Source organism: Schistocerca americana, chromosome 3, assembly GCF_021461395.2.
Source record: "Schistocerca americana isolate TAMUIC-IGC-003095 chromosome 3, iqSchAmer2.1, whole genome shotgun sequence".
Lineage (NCBI taxonomy): Eukaryota > Metazoa > Arthropoda > Insecta > Orthoptera > Acrididae > Schistocerca > Schistocerca americana.
The window spans coordinates 347,910,395-347,932,806 of NC_060121.1; the positions used below are offsets into that span (position 1 = coordinate 347,910,395).

Sequence of the window (22,412 nt, forward strand, 5' to 3'; positions counted from 1 at the left end):
TCGAACCTGCGACCGTAGCGGTCGACACAGACTGAATGTGAGCTATAGTTCTTCTGATGAAATAGTTCGCGGGTGAGCTGCCGGATTTTAGCGTCCAACGGGCTCAATACATCAGTAAACGACCAAGTTGCCTTTACACAGTTCCTCTGTGCCCCTTTTCAAGCCGCTATTATTTCGGTGTAAATATGATTCCTGCTTATCCGACGTAACGATTTCCTTATTTGGGTATCGAGTCAAGAATTTAGGCATAAGACAGCAATCGGTTTGATGTTCAGAACAGATAAATCCACAGTTCTAATTATTAAAGCTATTACTAAAGCTACTCCGAAACTAGTAATCAGATTTTCAAGCGTGAACCGCCATTGGATTCGTATCTGTTATAACTACGATACTATCAGCAGAAATTACTATAATACCATTTGAAACGACGAAGTTGATACCGATGTCTCTTTATTTAATATACAGTATACGTTCAAAGGTATCCGGACACCTTTAGGTGCTTCAGTCCGGAACCGCGCTGCTGCTACGGTTGCAGGTCCGAATCCTGCCTCGGGCATGGATGTGTGTGATGTCCTTAGGTTAGTTAGGTTTAAGAAGTTATCAGTCTAGGGGACTGATGACGTCATATGTTAAGTTCCATAGTGCTTAGAGCCATTTGAACGATTTTGAACACCTTTACGTAATGCGGAATAGATCACGTCACGAGCAAACTCGGTATAATAAAAGGTTGTCAGACATATACATTTATAAAGTCTGGAAACAAGTAATGGCAGGCATACGTAAAGACGAATTATAAACTGAAGCAAGAAGATTGAACGTAAAACATCAAGTGTTAAGACTTCATCCAAAATTGAAACCTAAGAGTATCCGGTACTGAAGCTCAATGGAGAACCAGTAACCCTAACAGCAAAATGGAGAGCTCACTGATTTCCAATGTGGACTATTCATCGGATGGCAGCTGAGTAACAAATCAGTCAGGTACGTCTCAAGTCTTCCATACCTACCCAAGTCGACTGTTGATGATGTTACTCTGTAGTGAAAACTTAAAGAACGAGCACAGCTAAACCAAGACCGGCAGACTTTATTCACTGATGTAGAAAGGCCGTTGAGCATTGCGTAGGGTTGTTGCAAGACTTCGCATGGCATCAGGAGAAGACACTACTCACGAGTTCGTGTGAGCTTCCAGCGGTCCGTCTAGTGCTGTGACTGTGCGTAGGGAGATAAACAGAATGGGATACATTGGCAGAGCACTCCTCATAAGCCACACAAGTCTGTAGTCAGTGCTAAACGATGCTTTTGGTAGCGTCAAGACCGTCACCGCTGGCCAGTATATCACTGGAAACGAGTGATTTGGAGTGATGAATCGCCAGTACCCTTTGGAAATCTGATGTAAGGGTCTGGGTTTGGCAAAAGCCTGAAGAACGTTACATCTAATGCCAACAGTCATATACGGAGAAAGTGATGTTATGGTATCGGGATGTTTATCTTTGTTAGGGTGTGGACTCCATATTGCGCTTAAGGAAACGCTAAATGAGGACGTATATGGACACAGTTTACAGCACACTGTACTGCATATAGTAGAGGAAAGGCTCGGAGCCGATGGTTGATTGTATCAGCACGACAGTGCAACCTATTAATATCCACAACCTATCAATGTCCACTAATACGTCTCCAAATACTCATCAGACAGTGCAGCAATGAAAAGGGATTACGTACTTCTGGCACTTCTGGGAGAAAACAGAATCACACCATAAACTGTCCAGCAAATAATTCCTCCTAACCACTACGCACCCTGTTTCACAGCTGCTTGCTGTTCCATAAGGCATCCTGCCCTCAACACGTATTTATTTCCCTGACCTAATCTTTCCACAGAACGCGGGCTCGTTACATACCTGTGCAAACGCTTGCTTCCTAATGTCCAACCTCTATTACATCCACGACTCTCATTACAACAGCACTGTAAGAAACAACGTCAACTTGCTGATAACCTCCCAAAAACATGACCTTTTTCAACCATACTTCAACTTTTGTATACCATGAACAGATGAATATTGCGACACACAACCCTCTTTCACCATAAACAGCGGTACCAGTCTTACTTTCTCAAACAAAACTTATTTGTATATGTTTTCAATCCTGTATGTCAATCTCTCAATATTACGAGGGTTGTCCAGAAAGTAAGTTCCGATCGGTCGCGAAATGGGAACCACAGTGAAAACCAGTCGCCGCTCCAACTTCGAGTGGTGTCGTAGTGTTATACTGATTTTCCAATATCCTCGTCATAGAAAGCAGCCGCCTGTGCTTTCGGCCAGTTATCTGCACTAGTCTGCAGCTCATTGTCTGTGGAAAATTTTTCTCTTGACAGCCAGCGGTTCTTGTGAGCAGAGATGAGACTCAGGGGGAGCCAACTACGGACTGTATTGTTGGTGATCAAGCACTTTTCATCGGAAAATCTGCAGGAGAGTCTTCACTGCCCCTGTAGTGTGCGGCCGAGAATTAGCATGTAAAAGGAATTGCTCAACAGTTGTGTTATGTGGGCTACATGACACAGGCGAAATCTCTAACCAGGCCCTCAAACTTGGCGGGAGACGCTATTCCCACGCATCTTTAAGTGCTCACTGTTCACTCAAAACTGAAAAGAGCGACGCCACACGTTCGACGCTCATACTAGAGACACTGCCCAACACACCTTTGCAAAGCTGTACCGAATTTTCCCAGTGGTTTCCATTTCGCGACCGATCGGAATTTACTTTCTGGACAACCCTCGTACTTTAGTTCAATTTTTAAACACTGAAGAAAAGTACGACTCATGAACTAGACCTGTAAAATATTTGAGATCTAAAACAGTCCTGCATTTGGATATCCATGTGGGATATATTGAGGAGGAAGTTATTCATTAAGAGAGCCGAAGGTTTGATGGCTATCAGATACCTAATAAAGAACTTTTTTCCTGAGTCATCGGTCTTCTGGTTGGTTTTATGCGACCCGCTACGAATTCCTCTTCTGTGCCACCCTCTTCATCTGAGAGTAAGACTTGCAACCTAAATCTTCAACCATTTGCTCCATGTATTCTACTCTGTCTTAGTCTACAGTCTCTACCCTCTGCAGCTCCCTCTGGTACCATGGAAGTTTTTCCATGATGTTTAATCAGATGTCCCACCATTTACCCCTTTCTTCTTATCAGTGTTTCCATATATTGCTTTCTCGCTGACTGTGCGGAGAACCTCCTCATTCCTTATCAGTCCACCTAAGTTTCAGCATTCTTCTGTAGAACCACATCTTAAACGCTTCGATTCTCTTCCGTCCCGATATCCCAACAGTCCACGTTTCACTACCATGCAATGCTGCGCTCGAAACGTACACTCTCAGAAGTTTCTTCCTCAAATGAAGCACTATGTCTCGTGATAGTAGATTTACCTTGGCCACGAATGGCCATTTTGCCTATACTAATCTGCTTTTTATGTACTTATAGCAGGGAGGACATAAAACCTAAGATAAACAAAATCTAATCGCGGAGAAGAGAAACTTATGGCAAAACTTGAGGTAATAAGAAGTGGTCAGTGTGGTAATGGGAAGAAGCGAGGGTCGGTAAAAATTGTAGAGGGATAGAGGGAGGCCAAGCGTTGTCATAGCGAGCAGATGCAAATAGGTCTAGGTTTCATTAGTTAATTAGAGAGCAAGAGACTTGTACAAGCAGTATCAAATCAGTCTTCAGACTGGAGCACCAACAACAACACGAATAAAAAGCGAAATTTGCCTACCAATTAACAAGATATTCTGGGTGGGGGTGGAGGGTGGTGGGTAGTCCTTCCTCCTGTCGACGAAGACGATAAAATATGTACAGAGATAAAGTATTTGTGTGGAACTGGCACAGCCTGGTGTCAGAAATTTGTCGTCAAACCATATACACTACTGGCCATTAAAATTGCTACACCAAGAAGAAGTACAAATGATAAACGGATATTCATTGGACAAATATATTATACTAGAACTGACATGTGATTACATTTTCACGCAATTTGGGTGCATAGACCCTGAGAAATCAGTACCCAGAACAACACCTCCGGCCGTAATAACGGCCTTGAAACGCCTGGGCATTGAGTCAAACAGAGTTTGGATGGCGTGTACAGGTACAGCTACAATGCAGCTTCGACACGATACCACAGTTCATCAAGAGTAGTGACTGGCGTATTGTGACGAGCCAGTTGCTCGGCGTCCGCAGCTGGTGGTCGTGCGGTAGCGTTCTCGCTTCCCGCGCCCGGGTTCCATGGTTCGATTCCGGGCGGGGTCACGAATTTTCTCTGCCTCGTGATCACTGGGTGTTGTGTGATGTCCTTAAGTTAGTTAGGTTTAAGTAGTTCTAAGTTCTATGGGACTGATGACCATAGATGTTAAGTCCCATAGTGCTCAGAGCCATTTGAACCATTTTTGAACCAGTTGTTCGGCCACCATTTACCAGACGTTTTCAATTGGTGAGAGAACTGGAGAATGTGCAGGGAAGGGCAGCGTTAGAACATTTCCTGTATCCAGAAAGGCCCGTACAGGACCAGCAACATGTGGTCGTGCATTATACTGCTGAAATGTAGGGTTTCGCAGGGATCGAATGAAGGGTAAAGCCACGGGTCGCAACACATGTGAAATGTAACGTCCACTGTTCAAAGTGCCGTCAATGCGACAAAGAGGTGACCGAGACGTGTAACCAATGTCACCGCATACCATCATGCCGGCTGATACGCCAGTATGGCGATGACGAACACACGCTTCCAATGTGCGTTCACAGCGATGTCTCCAAACACGGATGCAATCATCATGATGCTGTAAACAGAACCTGGGTTCATCCGAAAAAATGACGTTTTGCCATTCGTGCACCCAGGTTCGTGTCTGTGATGCAGCGTCAAGGGTAACCGCAGCCATGGTCTCCGAGCTGATAGAGCATGCTGCTGCAAACGTCGTCGAACTGTTCGTGCAGATGGTTCTTGTCTTGCAAACGTCCCCATCTGTTGACTCAGGGATCGTGGCTGCACGATCCGTTACAACCATGCAGATAAGGTTCCTGTCATCTCGACTGCTAGTGATACGAGGCCGTTGGGATCCAGCACGGCGTTCCGTATTACCCTCCTGAGCCCACCGATTCCATATTCTGCTAGCAGTCATTGGATCTCGACCAACGCGAGCAGCAATATCGCGATACGATAAACCGCAATCGCGATAGGCTACAATCCAACCTTTATCAACGTCGGAAACGTGATGGTACGCATTCCTCCTCCTTACACGAGGCATCACAACAACGTTTCACGAGGCAACGCCGGTCAGCTGCCGTAAGTGTATGAGAAATCGGTTGGGAACTTTCCTCATGTCAGCACGTTGTAGGTGTCGCCACCGGCGCCAACCTTGTGTGAATGCTCTGAAAAGCTAATCATTTGCATATCGCAGCATCTTCTTCCTGTCGGTTAAATTTCGCGTCTGTAGCACGTCATCTTCGTGGTGTAGCAATTTTAATGGCCAGTAGTGTAAAAAAGAACGGATTTCAGTCCCTGGTGCTGGTCCAGCAACGGAGATTCAGCATCCTACTCACCTTGCGGCCAGTGGGATCCTCGAGCACCACCTGCTCTCCTGGACAGGCGTCCGGATCACGGACCAGCTGGGTCCCTTCGGCGGCCTCTCTCTCCCGCAGCGCCGTCCCGTTGACCATGTCGACAATGGCCACCGAGATGTTGACGCGCGTCGCGTAGCTGATGCCCATGGCCAGCGTGCTCAGCACCAGTATCGTGTAGCGCGTCTTCCAGAACCCTAAGGCATAGACCATTCCGACTTTGATCGAAATGAGCCGCTGTTCTGCAGTATATCTGCACTGCTTAGTCTTTCACAAAGCTCGAATCATTCAAACCAGACTACTGCCAATTAAAATTGTTTACCAGTAGATCGTGTTATGCCTCGTGTAAGAACGAAAAACATCTACAGGCATGTGTCGGAATTCGAAAGCGAAAGAATCGAGATTTCCCTAGATAGCGGTTTGCTATTTCACAATATTCTTGCAGTAGCAATAATTCAAGCCTACATATTCTCCATTTTAAAAGCGTTTACGCAAGGCAGTTATATTATGCTTATGTTGACAACTCACTCAAATCACCAATTTTACCTATTATAATGCTGTTGTAAAGTGTGCTCCTCTGTAGATTAAATTTTCAGAAGCCTTTTCACAAAAGTTAAAATGGTTCAGATGGCTCTGAGCACTATGGGACTTATTATCTGTGGTCATCAGTCCCCTAGAACGTAGAGCCGGCCGGAGTGACCGAGCGGTTCTAGGCGCAAAGTCTGGAACCGCGCGACCGCTACGGTCGCAGGTTCGAATCCTGCCTCGGGCATGGATGTGTGTGATTTCTTTAGGTTACATAGGTTTAAGTAGTTCTAAGTCCTAGGGGACTGATGACCTCAGAAGTTAAGTCCCATAGTGCTCAGAGCCAATTGAACCATTTTTAGAATGTAAAACTACTTAAACCTAACTAACCTAAGCACAGCACACACATCCATGCCCAAGGCAGGATTCGAACCTACGATAGTAGCAGTCGTGCGGTTCCGGACTGAGCTCCTAGAACCGCTCGGCCACCGCGACCGGCAAAATTTAAAAAGTAGATGGTAAATCACTGATATTCAAACACATCTGGAAAGGATTGTCTTCAACGCTTTCAGCTCATTATGAGTAAGAGTCCCTAACAGTAGTTTGGAAAGTTTCATTAAACTGCCACAAATCTTTTTCGTGAGCTATTTTTCAGGTCCTCATTTTTTTACTGTATACAGGGTAAGCTACCTAGGTTAGCCCATCCTCACATACTTTCTGCAAACAGTACAAAATAATAATTAACGGGCCTGGAAGTTTGAGGAAAAAATACACCAATGGAAAAGTATAGCAGCTGAGAGAGATGCAACTATCATTTTAGCAATAGTCGAATATACTCGCTATTACTATATGAGTATGAGTAGCCAGAGAACGGTTCCTCAAATACTACAATAAATGCATTTAATCCTTTCCGTAGTTTGCTCCACGATCTGCTTTATGACAGTGGCTTTCAGAATCAATTATAGCTGTCCACATTTGTTCTACCAAAACAGCAAAGTAATGCGACACTTCTGTGTAGGATCTGGTTTACCAATGAAGCATCGTTTACAAACCACAGCAAATCAATCTTAGCAATATGCACTACTTTTCAACTGAAAATCTATGCTGGCTGCAAACATTGGATAAACAACGACTTTGGTCTGCTACCGTGTAGTGTGGGCTTTTCAAGAATAATATCAATGGCCCCATTTTATTGAGAGAATGTTAAATAGCCACTGGTATAAACAGTTCCCAACAAATAAGCTGCAGTGTTTACTGGAATACCTCCCACTAGAAATTCCCATTCTGCATATATAATACTAGACCTTCTTACTTATATCTGGAGATCAACTGGATCGGTCGTTTGGGGAACATAAAATGTCTTTCTCGCTCACCAGACTTAATATCTCACGACCTTTGTACGTGGAGGTCTACAACGAAGCATCGACGGCCGCTGTACAAACGAAACACGGTGTAATATGGTAATGTTTCTGTGATAAGTCGAGATGAAACTCAACTTGTAGAACTGTCATCCAAGAACCACATTATATCACGTATAAATGTTCAGGATCAACATTTTAAGCATTTCACGTGCAATCATCATAATAAACACACGAACCTCAAACTGAGTTATTTTTCTCACACTTAGCCGGCCTCTTTGGCCGAGCGGTTCTAGGCGCTTCAGTCCGGAACCGCGCAGCTGCTATGGTCATAGGTTCGAATCCTGCCTCGGGCATGGATGTGTGTGATGTCCTTAGGTTAGTTGGTTTAAGTAGTTCTAAATCTATGTGAACAGATGACCTAAGATGTTAAGTCCCATAGTGCTTAGAGTTATTTGAGCTATTTTTTTCTCACACTTGGTGGAGCAGGGAAGCCATTTGTGGAACCTCTTCTCCTGACCTTTGGACTGTAGTTTATGTCACTGTTACCTTGTACTGTTTGATCAATTTTTTTTTTTAAAATCGCTTATGAAGACTTTTCCAATGTCACAAAAAACATGTGCTTCACTTTTAAAAGAAGTCGATGTCCGAATTCGTAAACTACAAATGATTAGGCACATCAGAGAACACCCCACATTGTTGTGTGTAATTTAGAAAAACCCGCACTTCATATATTTACTCATGTCTCAATGTAGTTTGGGTGGCCTGCCTAGCTATCTCACTCTGTGCATATTGACTCGTATCTTAATCTTACACTTTGCGCTAAAATGGTTCTTTGGAATATAGTAATGTAAACAAAAGTAAAATGAAAATGCGTGATGAACAAAAGACTGCAAATTTATGTGAGATCTTCCTCAAGAATAAAATAGCCAGCTATCGGTTTTTTTTATTTTATCCATAACGAATTTTTAGAATTCTGAGTTAGCTTCTGGAATAGGTAATGCTATAAAGACAGTAATCAGTAAGTAGTTATTAATTATTTTATTTTGTCACACCAGTTTTGGGTGTGACCCCCATCTTCAGTCACACATACGTGTACAGTTCATTTCTTATTACACAATACTTAGTATCTAATCAAAAATTTACTATCGTAATGGGCATTTCCATTGTATTCTGGTAGGGCAACAAATACATTTGATGTTTCAACATAAGTAATTTATCGATTTAGATCATATATCGCCAAAGTATATAAGACACTAAATGGCTTGAATATGTCTGCCGACGCGTATCGGTAGGTTATGTGTTATTTTATGCGTAGCACGTTTGTTCCTAAAACATGCATGTATACAAAACTTGGTGCATTGATTAGAGTGCTAGTAAAATGATCAGTATACTGTGCCATTAAGATTGGTATTTAAACATGTACCTCAATGCTGTGCTCCTGTAAGCATTAACCAATACAATCCTTCTGTTCACACAGGTTCAGTTATCTTCTTTTGAGTCGACTCGTTTTCTTCGTTGTTCAGAGTTCATTATATTTCATCATAACTGCTCTACTGCGGACGACATTACGCCACAATTTTAAAAATCGTTGTTATCACTGCACCACATGAAATATACTAAATGAATGTAAAATTTTTTGACGTTCATCCCAGCCAGTGACGAGACACGCCGCATATCATTTGAGCGAGACGCCCGAATGATCACGTCAGCTATATGACTTCACTGTAAAGGGAAAATAATGCCTGTCTGACAGCACTGCAAGGTGCAGTAACAACACATAAATCTTACAAAAGAATGCCTTCCAGCCACTGACATTGCAGAGAGTGCCAAATTGAAGAGCTGAAAGCCACAGTTCAGACGCTGAACTGCAGTGAAGACCGCTGATGAATCCAGAAAATCAGGCCATATTCAGTCATGCTTACCAAAGAATAACGTCGTTCCGGCCGCGCGGGGTAGCCACGCGGTCTATGGCGCCTTGTCACGATTAGCGCTGCTCCGCCCGTCTGAGGTTCGAGTCTTCCGTCGGGCATGGGTGTGTGTGTTGTCCTTAGCGTATGTTAGTTAAAGTTAGATTAAGTAGTATTTACGCTCAGGGATCGATAACATCAGCAGTTTGATCCCATAGAACTGAACACAAATTCCCCCCAAAAAATGTCGTTGCCGTTCATGAACCACTATAAATACTAGGGCTCCCAAGACCTTCTATTGACTGCATTTGCAGCTGGCCAGCTTTTATGGAGAATCTGTGATGTGCTGACTACTTCGAGACTGCATCCAGTCTAGTCTGCTGATGTGAAGACTTGATGCCTTGTATCACCAGATCACTGTGGCCCAAGCTGATGGTACCTGGTGCCCTATCACACTGTCTCTATACCGGTAGCTGCTGCTGTCCCTAACTGTGAACTAATGCTGGTGTCCATGGCCTTCCTCTGTTGGAGAGCCCATGATGTAATTCTGCACCATCATCGCCGTCCCATGTAGAACCGCTGGAAGCTTACTAGGGCACTTCCTTCGACGTCCAGAAGTGTGCTCGAGTAAAAAGTGCTGTCCCACTGTCGAGAAACGCTGCTGGGCGAGTAACGTCTGCTGCCGGCCGGACCACCTATTCCATAACGCGCCGCTGTTGATGCTGTGACCTTGCTCACAGCCTCAAGAGACTGTTGAGCTGAATGAATCACCGTGTTATACTCCTGCATGGGTCGTTCGCTACTCTCCTCGCTGCTATCACAACAGAGAATTGATTCCATTTTTAAACCAAAGTTGCTAAACGTATAATTATCTAATACTGTCTCATTAGCTTGCGGTGCTCCACGATTCATTATCCTGCATCCATAACGGTCACAGCCAACCGAACATTAAACCTATTTGTGACAGAATTTGCTGTCACCTCAGGACTTTGGTGGCAATGGAACCACGTCTGCAGCGTCAGCCATTGTCACTGTCTGTACTTCAAGCCAGGGACAGTTAGGTTCAAATGGCTCTGAGCACCATGCGACTTAACTTCTGAGGTCACCAGTCGCCTAGAACTTAGAACTAATTAAAACTAAATAACCTAAGGACATCACACACATCCATGCCCGAGGCAGGATTCGAACCTGCGACCGTAGCGGTCGCTCGGCTCCAGACTGTAGCGCCTAGAACCGCACGGCCACTCCGGCCGGCCCAGGGAGTGCTGTGTGATACGCGAGCGTTGTTCTTTTCGCCTTTAAGTTGTGTTTATTTTTGTGCGGCCATTTCGAGTCGTAGGGGCATCAGTAGCATTCTCAGAGTGTCACTTGTTTAACTGCACGGGCCTGCAGACTTGACATAGATTAGAGCTTATTGCTGCACAACATATTCTAGGCGCTTCAGTCTGGAACCGCGCGACCGCTACGGCCGCAGATTCAAATCCTGCCTCGGGCATGGATGTGTGTGAGGTCCTTAGGTTAGTTAGGTTTAAGTAGTTCTAAATTCTAGGGGACTGATGACCTCAGATGTTAAGTCCCATTGTGGTCAGGGCCAGTTGAACCATTAGGCCATAAGATACTATGCCAATCATATCTGACATTTGTTCATTTAGCACAGGACTATCGTAATTCATGTTGGGCCATGAACCGGAGTAAGTGTTATAATTGTAGTTTTCTCCCATTACTTCTGTTATTGTAATGCAAGTTGTAGAAAACGCAAAATACCAGACATACGTGCAGCCACTGCAGGTGGGTCTGTTGCTGCTTTATCGGAACAAATGACTAAGTTATTAGCAGTAAATGCTCAGCAGAAGGCATACAATGAGGGATTATGTAGTCAGGTAGAAGTGCTACAAGCTATTCAGCAGCAGATTCGATCAGAATCAGGAGAAGTAAAATCAGTGTTGAGTGTACCCTGTCCCTCTGTGAATCCGTTAGCAGCCAGCTTGATAACGCCTTTTCCAGAAAATCAGTGGAGCATTTAATTGTACTCATTAATGATGTAATAGCTACCGTGAAATTAAGCAACTGGGCAGATGAAACATATTTGCGTATGGATAAGTTACGGGCAAGGCTGAAACATATGTGATGTGTCATTTACTAAGGCAGAAATGTTCAAGCGGCTACCTAATGCCCTGCCCAGCGCTACTGGAAACAGAATAGCATGGGGTTCTTCAGGGAAAAACTAAATTATTTGGTGCAGAACCACATCAGTCGGTAGAATCCTTCTCTGGTACAATCCGAAAGATCGATGCGCAAAGGTATGAGATGATGCAGAGTGCAGAGGCTGATGCAGTCACCTTACATGAAGCTGACAATAGGGCTCTCGGTATCTTCTTACGGGGTATCTCGGCTGACATGCCACACAGAGTCAGGATGGAGAATTCATCCGATCTGGCCGCAGCTATTAGGATCGCCACATAGGTAGTATAAAACAATATTGCTACAAAAGGACGTAATGGCCGTCGGGACTTCGTGTCCGAAGTGAACTCTTTACAGATTCGGACGTAAGGGGCATCTGTAAAAGCAGTGTCGTCAACCGGGGTGCTACGAGCGGGAGTGAGTCAGTTACAAGGCACGAGAATACAGGAGTAATAAGCGAGGAAAACGGCAACCGAAAAAGCGTCCATTAAATGAAAAATGGGAAGGCATCGCCCGTCGTGAGCCATTCCCCGTAGGACATAATATTCCACGGATGTATGCAGAGACGGAATGCTGCTTGTTCAGCTTAACGCAGGTTAAGGAACATACTTTTAGTGGACACAGGTGGGCATGTGTCAATCGTTAGTCTGGACCTCTTACTCAGGAAGATCTCAACGTTACGGGTTAGGTGGCGTAGGTGACAATGACTGAAATCATTAGTCACAATACTTCTCGACTTTAGCATTGGGTCTAAAGAGCTTTCGTGAGAACACGTAAGTGTTCTCAAATATTGGTGAAAGTTATTCTACAATTCTCGGACTGAACTTCCATGATAAACATCGTGCTAAAATCGATCTTTTGCGGTGTATAATTGAGGTAGTTGGAACTTTTTTTCCGTAGTGAAGAACAACCGCAGGCGAAGTAATTTCGCAAGTTGCACTGATTGTGAAGGTCTTGCTAACTGAACTACGAACACGTATGCTAAGAACTGGTTCCCGTGATGATGTACCACCCAGGAAAGTTAGTTTTGATTTCTGTAGGTACCGATTTACCACAGAAGGCATTGTATGTTGTAGAGCCACTTTTGAGTAATTAAGAATCTGATGAAATGCATTGCTGTGAGCACAATATCACGGCGTGTATTACCGATATAAAAGCCATGAGTTTATACTTCCTATTAACCTGGATAATTTTGGCGTGGCCGAGGTCAGTCTACCAAACGAGTTAATGATTGCCACTTTAGATGTTCTGGATGAAAAAGATATTGATAGTTTATGAGATGAGCAGAGTAACCAACAAACCGTTAGCGCATCTGCATTGTTTAAAAATGTGAATCATTTGCAAGGGGGTGATGGACAAACGATGGCAGCTTTATTACTACAATTCATGGATTTGTTCGATAGAAACGATCCGTTAGCAGCGACACCAGTTACACGGCATTATATAGCTACTGGTAGTAATACTTCACTCTACAGTAACCCATACCACGAGACGAAGCACCTGCAATCATTAATGGAGGAATTTATTAACCACCAACTGACAGAAGGCGTAACAGAACGTAGTGTTATTAGCCCATGGAGGGCAAGTGTCGTCATTGCCCCGTAAAAATCACCAGATAGTACCAAGAAATACAGATTCTTCTGCGATTACCGATACCAGAACGTAACTGACATATATCCCATCTAAAACATTACTGAGGCGTTGGATAATTTAGGCCAATCCAGGTGTGTTGAGCTATGGATCTAAGATGCCGATATGTCGCTGACCACATTACTGTTCGTTGATAACAGCCAGCTATGTTTTATGGAAAAATAATACCTAACACCGATTAGATGTACATTTTAAGGTGCACCTGAAGAAGGTATTAGCTTTGTCGAAATCGATCATGCATTACAGATATTATAAAACCATCATTGGAGACAGAGCCCGTTCTATTTACAATTGCGAACTGACAACTTTGGATACATTCTCAGCTGTGAGAGAGACAGATCGTTTTTAGCACTTCAGGAGAATTTAGAGCGCACACTGAACACTATAAAAATGATCTGTCACACTTTCTCATATACAATACCAAAAGTGAAATACCATGTTGAAATTTCTGACACTAAAGAAACTTGTACGACAACGGGGATAATGGGTGAAGGGACAAAGAAACAGTGATGATTCTGATACGAATTCTGTGTCAAATGCATCGCCTCTCACAGAAAAACTACGCAAGTTAGCGCCCAAGGCAGACCTGTAGATTTCTAACGAAAAGACCCACTATGTGTGTAATCTTCGTCTATACCGCAAAAAAAACTGAATTACAAGTGGAATATGAAACAATTTCACGGGCATCCTCCGCCAAAAGTTTTGCAACGTCATACTGCTAATAAGCGGACCGTGAGCCAACATAGGAAGAACTGCCATATTACAAAATAAATTAATGAATCAAAAAAAAGTATCACACATCTCAAAATCGTGACTTTAAAAGCCGCCAGTTGGTTTGCTTAACATCTGTATGCATAATAAATATATATTGTATTTGGTGACACCGTAACGTTGCAGAAAAAAGAAAGAGAGGGGAATTATAAGTAAAACATAAAACATCTGGTTCTACACACAAAAAAATGAATTTGAATGGAGATGAGAATACGACTACATCTATACATATTGCGCAAGCCACCTTACGGTGCTGGCGGGGGGGAGGGTTGGGGGTACCCTGTACCGCTACCAGTCATTTCCTTTCCTGTTTCACTCTCCAACAGAGCGAAAAGGAAAACGACTACCTATATGCCTCCGTATGAGCCCTCATTTATCGTATTCTCCTCGTCCTTGCGCCAAGTGTACGTCGACGGCAGTAAAAGTCGTTCTGCAGTCAGCTTCAGCTTTCTTAATGGCGTTCCTCAAAACAACGTCGCCTTCCCTCCAGGGATTTCCATTTGAATTCCCGAAACGTCTCCGTAAAGCTTACGTCTTATTCGAATCTATCAGTAACAAATCTAGCAGCCAGCGTCTGAACTGCTTCGATGTCTACCTTTAATCAGAGCTGGTTGAGATCTCAAACACTCAGCCAGTACTCCAGAATAGGTCACACTAATGTCCTACATTTCCTAAAATTTCCCCAATAAACCGAAGTCGACTAATCACTCTCTCTACTACAATACTTACATGCTCGTTCCATTTCATATTTTTTCGCAACGTTACGCCCAGATATTTAAAGGAAGTGATCGTGTCACGCAGTGCATTACTAACATGTATTCTAACATTACAGGTTTTGTTTTGCTACTCATTTGCATTAATTTACATTTTTCTACATTGAAATTTAGTTGCCATTCATCACATTGAGTAGAATTTTTTCTAAGTCATCTTGCATCTTCTTACAGTTACTGATATGATACGCGAGTTGGGGTGGCACTCACTGAAACAAGGGCGGTTTTCTTTGCGGCGAGATCTATTTACGATATTTCAATCACCAACTTTCTCTTCCGAACGCGAAAATATTTTGTTGACACCCACCTACGTAGGGAGAAATGATCATCATAATAAAGTAAGAGAAATGAGAGCTCGAACGAAAAGATTTAGGTGTTCCTTTCTCCCACGCGCCATTCGAGAGTGGAATGGTAGAGTAGCAGTATGAAAATGGTTCGATGAACCCTCTGCCAGGCACTTAAGTGAGGATTGCTGAGTAGCCATGTAGATGTACATGTAGATGAACGATAACATCTTCCAATATGCCACAGCATCATCAGCAGACAGCCGCAGATTGCTTTCCACCCTGCCCGCCATATCATTTTTGTATGACTCTACACCCTAACAAACAAGTGTCACACTGTCGAGAGACCTTCGGCACTCTGTGGACGTATTTACAGAACGGGCATCAACAGACTCATCATAACCTTGCGATATTATCAGTCGAAACAAGGTCTGATTAACTGGTTAGAAAACTGAAGGCAGCCTTACAGGAAATGAATAGCACGAAAGATATGAGAAATCTTGTAGCTTTTGATACACTGGTAATAGTGCACAGATTCACGGTGAAACTTAAAAAGAAAGCTACCACTACATGATCAGAAGAAAGTGAGGAAACGACGGTACTTCCATGAGAAACGTCTGAACTGATGAGAAGGCATGAACACCGAGTGCGGCTGATTAACGAACTAAAAAGCACTGATTAAACGGACAAAACAAAGGAACAAAGAAGGAAGCAAAAATTTGCGATCCGAACATAATGTAAACAACGGCTCACCTTCGCTATCCTGCGGCGGCTTCGTTACATCTGTGGACATTCTGTTGCTAAAATAAACCACTCCCCTGCTGAAGAGTTCTTGCGCGAATGGCGTGCCCCTGACTGCACGGCGCTTGCGCCTTTTCCGTGTCTCTCGTTCTATTCGTTTTGTCGACTGCGGCAGGTGTTTAGGAGAGGAGCGAAGGGGAAGCGCAAGAGGTATGTTTCCATATCGTGTTTTGTGTTTCAGCAGCAGATGAGGCGCTGGAGTTATTACCCGGTACCTCTATCGCTGCCAGGAATCGTGTAACTGTCACTTTGCGCCCTTTTGCAACTGACACTTCATTCCTGGTAATGGCGAAGAAACTCGTGTTCTTTTGTTGGCGAAACAAGGCACGGAGAAACAAGATGCCACTGGTGGTTTGCGTGTCGTAAGAAAGGAGCGTACATCTGCATCCACAAGCCTCTACTCGCGGGTTTCAGTTTTCATCTCGACGGAAAGAAAATTTATCAGCAAGATGATGTCGGGTTACACGCATAAATAGTAGTACACGCCCAAATCAAGCGTGATGCAGAGCAGCAGCAAGATACCTGTTACAGAAAGTTATTACCGAACTTCAGCGTTTATGAATTTGTATGTACAATAAAGGATTTCATTGTTGCTTAAAGACACCTTCATTAAAAGCGCAGTGGCAAAATTTCCATGAAGGAACAATAAGCTTAAGTACCTGACAGTTCCCCGTATTTTGCCGACGAAAAAAATAGTATGAGCTGTAACATCTATCTTCACACGAAGGCGCACTGCAGACCGAATCTCGTACGTTAAATCACTTAGCGTTACCGGTCTACGTGTCTGCAGTATGCTGTGCAGTATAAGAAAGGAATCTTTCGTTCTAATTTCGCGAGTTGCCAGTCAGTTGTGTCTAATGAGAATGATGGTGTCTGGAAAAAAAGTGAGTTTTAAGCATTTTGCACTATTATAAGAAACACTCGTTTATATTTCCCGTAACAGACTGTAAATGGACGAAGCAGTAGTGACACGTATGGTTCAGTCTTCCATGAGATCTATTTTGAACTAAAATTAGCAGCATATCACAAGGAAGACACATGCTCTCACCCGTCGTTACGTAAAGGGTATCCCACGTAATGATTATATTCCCAATAATTCATGAATGGTTCAGTACACTGAAATATCAGGAGACCTGATGGGCAGATCAAGACAGAATTTTTGGAACTTCGTGGATAGTGAAGTATGCCCTGAAAACACAAGATGTTATCTTGATCTTTAGTCTGAAGAGTGCTTAGGTGCTGTTGGGAACTGATCTAGACAAAGACGTTTATATCTTAGATTTGCTGTAGATAAAGTCTCAGACATACACTATTAAACTGGCAAAGACGTAGCTTTTACTGTATCTTGACGTCTGGTGAGGTAAGATACAGCGTCATTAAGTTCGTGGGTGATGCTAACTCGATTTTTTGAAACGAAATGGCATTGTAAGCTTTAGTAGGAAGTTTAAAGAATTTCTGTAGTTGAGCAAATATTTGCGTAGTAGTTGAGTTTAACAAGTACACTGTAGAATGGTGTTATGAGAAGAGCATCAAGTTGCATATATACTCGTTTAAAGCAGACTAATTTTCGTAAGACCACTCAAATGAATAAAGACACTTGTTATCAACGGCAAATAGCACGTTCTGCTTGTAGGAGCACTTTCATAACGAGCATACTATTCGAAGGTACTGGAACCTCAGTCTGTCAGCAAATGCAGGGCACAAGAAATCACACAACAAGTAATCTGAAAACCCTTAGCATTAGCAACTGAGACAGCTGTGCCTTCTATAAGCAACAGAAGTTATCACAGATGCAACTGTCCAGGTCACAGACACATTACTTCTAACATACAAAATCTAACAAGCCCCGCAGTCGCTGAACACATTACCCTATTCAGGCTCTGTAAGACTGCAAAATATCCATAATGTATTGTGGATCCCTGTGAAGATAAATAATTACTAACTCAGTTTATCAACGTAGTTGTAACATAGAACAAACATAAAATAACGTGAATCCTCTTGGACAAACCAAATTAGTAACAAATTATCAACATACTTGTGACAGACAGCTGTCCACTTAGAACCTGTATTTGTATAAGGAGCATAGGATTATAAAACACCCAAAAAATTGTGGGAGACCTCGGTGTACAGAATACATTATTAAGCACTATATTGATCCACTGGCTAGGTCTTAACTACTTGCGGTACTGTCTCTAAAAAGATTGGAGTTCCTGTTCAAACTGAAGATTCATCGCCACATGTACACACACATCATGGCCACAATATAATTTCGTGTATCAGATATAGAACAAACATAGCCACACAATCAAGAAATTCATCAGCCAAACGTTACCACATCTCGAAACTTCTGAACTAACAGACTCACAATAATTCCATGTACGGAAGCAGCCACATAAATAACCCACTCTCAACTCACAGGCCAACCATTGAGCATAACACCTCCCTCAAAGCTCTACTCACTTTCTTTAATAGGTCCGTAATAACTCCAAGCATGCAAACAGCCAAGCAGCTACAAACCCGCTTTCCACTCACAAGCAGACTGCTATGCACAACTTCGTTCCCTTGGTATGGCCCAGTACTACCAACCTGGTCTCAACTCGTGGGCAGACTGCCAAGCACAACCACTTCCTTCTTTGTGGCTGCTATGAGAGTCACTGTCCTCTAAGTGCACTGCCTGCGCACATGATGAACACTCGCTATCCAGAGAGACAAGCTACACTCACTGACAGCTAGGTACAAGCCAACTCAGAAAGGCTAATCGATATAGTGATAAACACAGTACAAAACACACACACACACAGCAAGAGAGACAGAGACAACTTCGTCACACAAACACACATATTTTGCCCTCCCATTCACAGTCCAGTATTTTACGAGCGATTAAAACGAAACATCCAGTCAGCATGTATCACATCTTGTTTCCTGTACTCCAGTTGGCAACGTGTAAAGTTCAATACTTATACCCCACTTGATGTAAGGCACAATAGTTCTTATAATTAAAAACAACATTGTATTTCTATGCTTAAATTATTTGTATTATTGTGCTGCAAGAGTCTAAATTGCTTGTGGCACTACTGATCTAGCTTAAAGTTTAGGGCACTCTTGGCAACAAGTTAAGTCGATCTTTGTACCCCACCTGGTGCAAGACACAATAAACCCTCAAATTAAGTATCACAATGTTGTTTCCATCTGTAATTGTTTGTATTATTTGTTACAGGAATACAAAATACATGTGGTATTACTGATTAACTCACTGGTTAAGGAACACTTGGCAATGAGCAAAATTCGATCTGTGTATGCTTCTTCGTGCAAAACACAATAAACCCTTAGACTGTCACAATGTTTTCACAGCTCTTAATTGTCCACAATATTTAGAAAATTACGCAAAGATTCATGCTACAACAAAACAAAACACATGTCTAGCTTATCGGCACTACTGATCTAACTTGGAGGTTGAGGTGTACTTACCAACGAAAACAGATCGATTTTTGTACCAAAGTAAAATAGCACCATAAGGGAACCAAAAAGTTTCTGTATTATTTAATACATAAAGATTTCTTCTGCTGCACTGCAAAACACATGAGGCTACCTTATGCGCACTACTGATCTAACTTACAAATTAAGGTGCATTAATCGATGACAACATTTCCATCTTTGTACCAAAGTAAAACAGCATTTTAAAGGAACCAGTAAGTTCTGCACTATGTCAATTATTAGCTATTCTTCCAGTACAAATTCTACTTTTAGAAACAGAACTCACACAAACCCATCAAGGATATCATCAATGATCTTAATACGCTTTGCAAAGCACAGGCACTGTCCCATGCGATACACATCCACCCCTTTCTCCTCACCAGCTATGTGTGATGAAGGTGGGGGGGGGGGGGGGAGGGGGGACGGGCACAGTACTCTGCAAAAGCGTGTTGTAACCATAATAGTATTCTTGAACATATTTGTGTGGGTTGTGCATTTAAAATATTTAAAAGTCGAATATGCACTGGTGTAATAACTAGTAGCTGACATGGTGCAGAACTCAAATAATATTCTAACAGAAGCAGCTGACAGCGTGTCATGCTAGAATACTATTTGAGTTCTGCACCATGTCAACTGCTAGATAACTAGTATAAATTGAACCCTAGTAGCTAGCACCCTTCATCAGATTATGCCACATACACTGTCCGCTTCAATTAGAATACTACCTGAGTTCTGTACCATGTCAGCTACAAGAAAACTGGTGTTCACTACTACCGATTAGGGGACACGCTCTATCAGGTTATGGCACACACATTTTGAGCTTCTGGTACTAGCTTGATGACGTCTGTGCATGTGCATTGACATACTTTCAAAATTGCCAAATTTCTTTTTGCTCTCACAAGTAGAGACTTGCGCAATCTCCATGCACGACATATTTCGATGAGTCGATATAAATGCATTTGAGAGTCAGTTCTTGCTTTCTCTTCCAGGACATCGTTCATCAAGTATAGATGTAGCCAAAGTAGGAATGACTCCCAAGAACAGTTATACACTCCTGGAAATTGAAATAAGAACACTGTGAATTCGTTGTCCCAGGAAGGGGAAACTTTATTGACACATTCCTGGGGTCAGATACATCACATGATCACACTGACAGAACCACAGGCACATAGACACAGGCAACAGAGCATGCACAATGTCGGCACTAGTACAGTGTATATCCACCTTTCGCAGCAATGCAGGCTGCTATTCTCCCATGGAGACGATCGGAGAGATGCTGGATGTAGTCCTGTGGAACGGCTTGCCATGCCATTTCCACCTGGCGCCTCAGTTGGACCAGCGTTCGTGCTGGACGTGCAGACCGCGTGAGACGACGCTTCATCCAGTCCCAAACATGCTCAATGGGGGACAGATCCGGAGATCTTGCTGCCCAGGGTAGTTGACTTACACCTTCTAGAGCACGTTGGGTGGCACGGGATACATGCGGACGTGCATTGTCCTGTTGGAACAGCAAGTTCCCTTGCCGGTCTAGGAATGGTAGAACGATGGGTTCGATGACGGTTTGGATGTACCGTGCACTATTCAGTGTCCCCTCGACGATCACCAGTGGTGTACGCTAAGTGTAGGAGATCGTTCCCCACACCATGATGCCGGGTGTTGGCCCTGTGTGCCTCGGTCGTATGCAGTCCTGATTGTGGCGCTCACCTGCACGGCGCCAAACACGCATACGACTATCATTGGCACCAAGGCAGAAGCGACTCTCATCGCTGAAGACGACACGTCTCCATTCGTCCCTCCATTCACGCCTGTCGCGACACCACTGGAGGCGGGCTGCACGATGTTGGGCGTGAGCGGAAGACGGCCTAACGGTGTGCGGGACCGTAGCCCAGCTTCATGGAGACGGTTGCGAATGGTCCTCGCCGATACCCCAGGAGCAACAGTGTCCCTAATTTGCTGGGAAGTGGCGGTGCGGTCCCCTACGGCACTGCCCGCATCTCGTGGTCGTGCGGTAGCGTTCTCGCTTCCCACGCCCGGGTTCCCGGGTTCGATTCCCGGCGGGGTCAGGCATTTCCCTGCCTCGTGATGGCTGGGTGTTGTGTGCTGTCCTTAGGTTAGTTAGGTTTAAGTAGTTCTAAGTTCTAGGGGACTGATGACCATAGATGTTAAGTCCCATAGTGCTCAGAGCCATTTGAACCTACGGCACTGCGTAGGATCCTACGGGCTTGGCGTGCATCCGTGCGTCGCTGCGGTCCGGTCCCAGGTCGACGGGCACGTGCACCTTCCACCGACCACTGGCGACAACATCGATGTACGGTGGAGACCTCACGCCCCACGTGTTGAGCAATTCGGCGGTACGTCCACCCGGCCTCCCGCATGCCCACTATACGCCCTCGCTCAAAGTCCGTCAACTGCACATACGGTTCACGTCCACGCTGTCGCGGCATGCTACCAGTGTTGAAGACTGCGATGGAGCTCCGTATGCCACGGCAAACTGGCTGACACTGACGGCGGCGGTGCACAAATGCAGCGCAGCTAGCGCCATTCGACTGCCAACACCGCGGTTCCTGGTGTGTCCGCTGTGCCGTGCGTGTGATCATTGCTTGTACAGCCCTCTCGCAGTGTCCGGAGCAAGTATGGTGGGTCTGACACACCGGTGTCAATGTGTTCTTTTTTCCATTTCCAGGAGTGTATTATGCACGCCTTAAGAACTAGAAGCACTGTATCAAACATACTTAAACCATTTCCTATTACAGAAATTACACCTTCAGTGCACTTAATGTGTTATGTGTACCTAAAAGGAAAACTGAAATCGGAAGAAGTCAAAGACAGAAAACGTGAACTTAAGCAATGGGCGAAAACAGTTGCTGGGAAGGAAGAGTGGTTGGTAGAAAGCTTGGAAAAACTCGCTTCTTACTTATAGAAATGTGAGTTAAATAATGTTGACAAAGCGACTGTTCAGTGCGTTATTTCATCGAAATGACATTTATTTCCCACAGTGTGGCAGCGTAAGTCAACCCTCGCCAAGTGTACCATATCCTGAAAATTAGATCAACAGTAACAATAAGCAAACTAAGTGTGTTTTGAACTTGTATAGA

The 22,412-nt window shown here is 43.8% G+C and overlaps 1 protein-coding gene across 1 annotated transcript in view; it reads right to left on the reverse strand.

The window, feature by feature from the left end:
• LOC124607055 (sialin-like) overlaps positions 1-15,882 on the reverse strand; it is a 94,367-nt gene extending 78,485 nt beyond the window's left edge. The window contains exons 1-2 of the mRNA XM_047139231.1: positions 15,796-15,882; positions 5,576-5,790 (exon numbers count right to left, since the gene is read on the reverse strand). Of these exons, the coding sequence (XP_046995187.1) occupies positions 5,576-5,790; positions 15,796-15,835 (255 nt within the window). The 5' untranslated portion in view covers positions 15,836-15,882. The remainder of the gene's footprint in view (positions 1-5,575; positions 5,791-15,795) is intronic.
• Between the last annotated feature and the right edge of the window lie 6,530 nt (positions 15,883-22,412).